Source organism: Henckelia pumila, chromosome 2 (genome assembly GCF_033568475.1).
Source record: "Henckelia pumila isolate YLH828 chromosome 2, ASM3356847v2, whole genome shotgun sequence".
Lineage (NCBI taxonomy): Eukaryota > Viridiplantae > Streptophyta > Magnoliopsida > Lamiales > Gesneriaceae > Henckelia > Henckelia pumila.
In genome coordinates, this window is record NC_133121.1 from 104,880,528 (window position 1) to 104,885,499 (window position 4,972).

At 38.4% G+C, this 4,972-nt stretch overlaps 1 protein-coding gene across 1 annotated transcript; it reads left to right on the forward strand.

Annotated features, from left to right (window-relative positions):
• Positions 1–497: 497 nt before the first annotated feature.
• On the forward strand, positions 498–3,605 carry LOC140882136 (uncharacterized). The gene is made up of 2 exons (XM_073287917.1): positions 498–799; positions 2,027–3,605. The coding sequence occupies exons 1-2, from the start codon at positions 707–709 to the stop codon at positions 3,290–3,292; spliced, it is 1,359 nt and encodes a 452-aa protein (XP_073144018.1). The 5' UTR covers positions 498–706; the 3' UTR covers positions 3,293–3,605.
• Positions 3,606–4,972: the final 1,367 nt, after the last annotated feature.

Consider the following 4,972-nt stretch of genomic DNA (forward strand, 5'->3'; position numbering starts at 1 on the left):
TAGACAATCTAATTCCGACCATCTTTTCGATTCCGATCACCGAGATTGAAATTTATATCATATGATACATATTTAAATTCGCATTTTCGAAATGATTATATCGTAAAAATTTCAAGACGATATGAGTTATTTTTTTATTTTTTATTTGTGACGTGGAAACTCGCAACCGCTACCCTTAGATGCGCTCTGGGTAAACCCCGGATTAACGCAATAGCCTGCAAACTATGTTAGTCAGGTAAACCACACTGGACAAACCCTATGTGACAGGCTAGTCCAAGTCCAAGAAAATGTGTTGATAGGAGAAATCGAACTGCTGATCTTGGCCAAGAGTTCACCTGCTCCGTCAACTTGGACACCCTTTTAGGAGCACAATCGGAGTTATTTTGGATACAAATAACACGGATCTCCCGAATTCTAGAATGCGGAGATCAAAATTGTTAGAGTGCGAGGATCAAAACTGTAGACGTTACATATATGGAATAGAGGAGAGAGGAAATGAAGATATATATGTTACAATTAAAAACAATTTGAGGGGTTCATTTATAAAGACACCATTTCTTGATTTGTTTGTGTCTGTGTCTCACCCTCTTGAAATATGCCATGTGCTCTCCCGTGTAGTTTTCGTTGATTGACTTCTCTCCAAAGCCACCGGGAAATTACATCCAAATTCCGACGTCAAACAGCTGGAATCCGACGTGAGATCGCCATGAGCAGCGTTCAGGACACCGTGGAAACAGTGAATGCCGCGGCGACCGCCATAGTTACTGCTGAAAGCAGAGTTCAACCTTCTACCGTGCAGGTGTGTATCGATTGGTTCCGGCTGAAATGTTTCCTGATGTAGATGGGTTTTGGGAGAATTTTGTGTTCTGTTTGGATTTCTTGTTGATTGATTGGGAATGGGTTTGGATCAGAGAGGAATAAAAGTTGAGCTTTTGATGGTTTATTCTTTGTTAATGTTATTTTATTATGCATCAGGAAAGTGTTTATGATTGAGTTTGACTTGTGAAGTTGTGTTGCTAAGTCTAGAGTGGATAAATAATTGGTTGGGCTATCATTCAATAAAGTTCAACCGGAGAAAGATAAAAATGCTCACATTTCAATCTTAAATGATATAACTTTTGAGCTACAATGATTTTTTTTTAGTGTAGTACATGCAAGGTTGGAACTATGCATATGGCCTCGATTATAATTCTATGCTGCTTTTGCAAAGAATAAAAATTTGTTGAAAAACAATTTCAAGTTTGTCAAAAAGATCTGATTCCAGATTTTCCTGGGTTCCCTTTTGAAAAATATCCTTCATACGCTGATCTGACTGTCTGATCCTGATTTGGCCTGGTGTGGAATATGCGTACATTTCTTGAAAAAAGTCTGGTTAAACCTTTTGTAAGAGTCCTGCGTTTGGTTGGATCATTTAATTCTTGTTGGAGATCTTATGAAAAGAGAAGCTTTTTTGTGTCATGTTCCAGAATTTTCTCCGGTTAAGATCTGAAGAGAAATGTAGATTATGTATGATATAGGACTGAAGGGATGTGGCAATACTGAATATTTGAAACTTTACAGCAGGCAGTTTCAATGCTTCATTTTAGTCTTTACTCCATCAGGACAATTTTTATTACTAAACAAATAAGAGAGAAAATCGAAGGGTGTGTAAATAGGATTCCAATGGATTAGGTGGTTTGAAGAAAGCGTACTATTTTACATTTCAATTCGAGAGCTGGATATCAGGGCCCATGGATGAAAAATTGGCTTGAAGGACACCCTATTAAAAGAATTTTTACCCATATCAAATGTCTGTTGGAATGGATGGATCCTTGTATAATCCCCTGACAAAGAGTTTGTGAGATAGGCTTATCGCTACCAGAGTATAAAAGTTTTGGAATAATGTGATTCCGGAGGACTAAGGTTCGATGGATCTTGCAATGCTTTATATCCTTTTTGTATGACTGGTTTATTCTTCCACCGGGTTGCTATTATCCTGTTTGGGGTATTATGCTATAATTGTTGCGTTGTTTTTGTTCACTCACAGAAGAGAAGATGGGGAAGTTGGTGGAGTCTCTACTGGTGTTTTGGTTCTCACAAGAACAGCAAACGAATTGGCCATGCTATCATTTTGTCGGAACCAACTTCACAGAGGATTATAGCTCCAGTCACTGAAAATTCGAATCATCCTGCCACCATTATGCTTCCATTCATTGCCCCTCCCTCATCTCCCGCATATTTTCTTCGATCGGATCCTTCCTCTGCCACTCAATCACCTGTAGGTGTACTTTCTGTTCATGCCTACTCTCCAGGAAGGACAGCGCCCATTTTCACAATCGGTCCTTACGCTCACGAGACTGGATTAGTTTCACCTCCCGTGTTTTCTACCTTCACAACTGAGCCTTCTACGGCTCCATTTACCCCACCTCCGGAATCTGTGCAAATGACAACACCTTCCTCACCAGAAGTCCCATTTGCTCAGCTTTTGTCATCATCTCTTGCCCGAAACAAGAGATGTAGTGGGATGAATCTGAAATACCCATTGTCCCAGTACGAGTACATACCCTACCCATACCCTGGAAGTCCTGGCGGTCATATCAAATCACCAGGCTCGGCTATTTCTAATTCTGGAACCTCTTCGCCTTTACCTGATAAACGTGCAACCATTGGACTGCGAATTGGGGAAGCTCCCAAGTTTATAGGCTACGAACACTTTTCTAACCGTAAATGGGGTTCCAGATTCGGTTCTGGCTCAATAACTCCCAATGGCTGGGGGTCAAGACTAGGCTCTGGAACTTTGACACCGAACAGCGGGCTATCAAGACTCGGTTCTGGAACCCTGACACCTAACGGTGGAGAACCCCCATCTCGAGACAGTAACCTTTTAGAGAACCAAATTTCCGAAGTAGTCCCATTAGCTAACTCTGACCGGGGATCACAAAATGATGGAACTGTAGATCACAGAGTGTCTTTTGAACTAAACGGCGAAGATATACCCACTTGTATTGTGAAGGAAACAGTCCCTAATCTGTGTATAATCACATCAAGAATCCCACCAGAGGCAACATCTTCGACAAAGAATGAAAGCAGCCCTGTGGCTATTGATATGGAAGGAGATGGATGCCATCACAAACAACGTACAATCTCTCTTGGTTCCAGCAAAGATTTCAACTTCAACAATGCAAAGGAACAAGCCTCGGAGAAATCCATCATTGACTGTGAGTGGTGGACAAATGACAAAGCTTTGAAAAAGGAATCCGGCCCTCAAAACAACTGGACTTTCTTCCCAATGCTGCAATCTGGAATCAGTTAACGCTAAACACGCAAGTATATCTAGACATAAAGATTGAAACTTTAGAAATCAGGGAAGCAAAGCTTGTTCGTCGTCGAAGTGCACGTGGATTTGTACAGGAGAAAGATCTCTCTGAACTCACGACCATACCGGATATTAGTGTTTTGTATGAGATTTTTTTTTTTTTTTTTTTTTTTTTTTGCCATTCGTCATTATTCAGCTTTTGATGTGTATACTACAAAATATAGATGTCGTGAGGAGTCGTAACGTTGTATTGTGAAAGAGGTTCTATTCTGTTAACAAACATTAATGTAATAAAAAAAAAACATATTGAGTTATCAAGCAGTTAAAGTGTCTGGAACAAGACAGAGTACAACTTGCCTGTGTGACCTTTTGAAAGAATGTCACTCGTTGATGTGATTCTGTCCGAAACTAACTAATTTCACGGGAATCTTGTTTCTCATCAGACCCCGTCTCTCTCGGTAGCTTCCATGTTACCCCTTATTAGAGATGATATTTTAAGTACAGGTCAAACTATTCAAAAACAAAAACTATCGTATCATTTTTCATGTGATGTAATGCATCAGTTAAACAAGTCAAATTCCAAATTGACGGCTCTTGCATCATGCTTGAAATCCCAACCATAGATTTCCAATTGTAAGCAAGAAAAGTAAAAATTCTTCTTCTTCTTTTTCAATTTTCCCTCTCGATAAATGAGAACAAATACATATACTAATTTCTAAAAGTCACAAAATAAAGTGCTGAAAAAAAGAAGTATGAACAAACCAATAATCGATGGAGTTAGCGGCTACATTATTGGACAATGGGCCTATTCACATATGGGCTGTACTCTCTTTCTTCCGTGATTCCTCATAACAGAGCTCGCAAGTTGCAATTAATAAATTTTATTGGTTTGTTCCATTTTGTTAATTGGTCTTATTCCACAATTCAATGAGGCATCATTGATTCATTATTTTGCGGTGTTCCATTTTGGTAATTAGACATTATTGGTTTGTTTCATGTGATGTAAATTCGTTAATTTGATACTCATGTTAAAATAATTTAGTCGATTCTGTTGAAATATTTTCAACATCGATCGGATAGAGTTCCTGATAGTTTAATATATGGTATCGGACAACACTTACTCCTTGAGCCAGCTTTTGGAGTTAATTCAGGTCCGAGTCCAATTATAACATGGTATCGTAGCCTAGAGCCATCGTTATGTGTTGGAACACCCATAATTGAGTTTTTCATAGTTGATTCACCCGTTAATATTTTCACGTTCCAGATATTAATTTTTGGGCGTGGATAGAGTTCCCGTGATGTATTGAAATATGCCACATATCAGTTTGGATAGAGTTCATGTGAGATCAATATATGGTTTTTCACAATCTTCTCTCTTAAGCTAATTTTTGGGTTCAAATATTTTTCGAGTACTTCACTGCTAAGACTAAGAAGATGTTAGGAGACCCGAGAAAAATATATAGATGCATAAAACTCATGTTCTCATTTACTTTTTAATTCTAGTTATCAACTTTCCGATTTTTTTTAAAATCTAACTCTAAAGATGGCATTTAAAAAAATGTTGATGTAATTTTGGATTTTCTCGTGACGCCTTCGCATCATTCGACAAAGCTTTGTTAGTCATGACTTAGACATATATATGAGTTTATTTATTTAAATTTTTTGAAAAAAATCTCG

Excerpts from the sequence above, each read along its gene's own strand:
- LOC140882136 (XM_073287917.1), top strand. The coding sequence starts at position 707 with ATGAGCAGCGTTCAGGACACCGTGGAAACAGTGAATGCCGCGGCGACC. Across the intron at positions 800-2,026 it reads TTCAACCTTCTACCGTGCAG|AAGAGAAGATGGGGAAGTTG; the intron begins GTGTGTATCGAT and ends GTTCACTCACAG.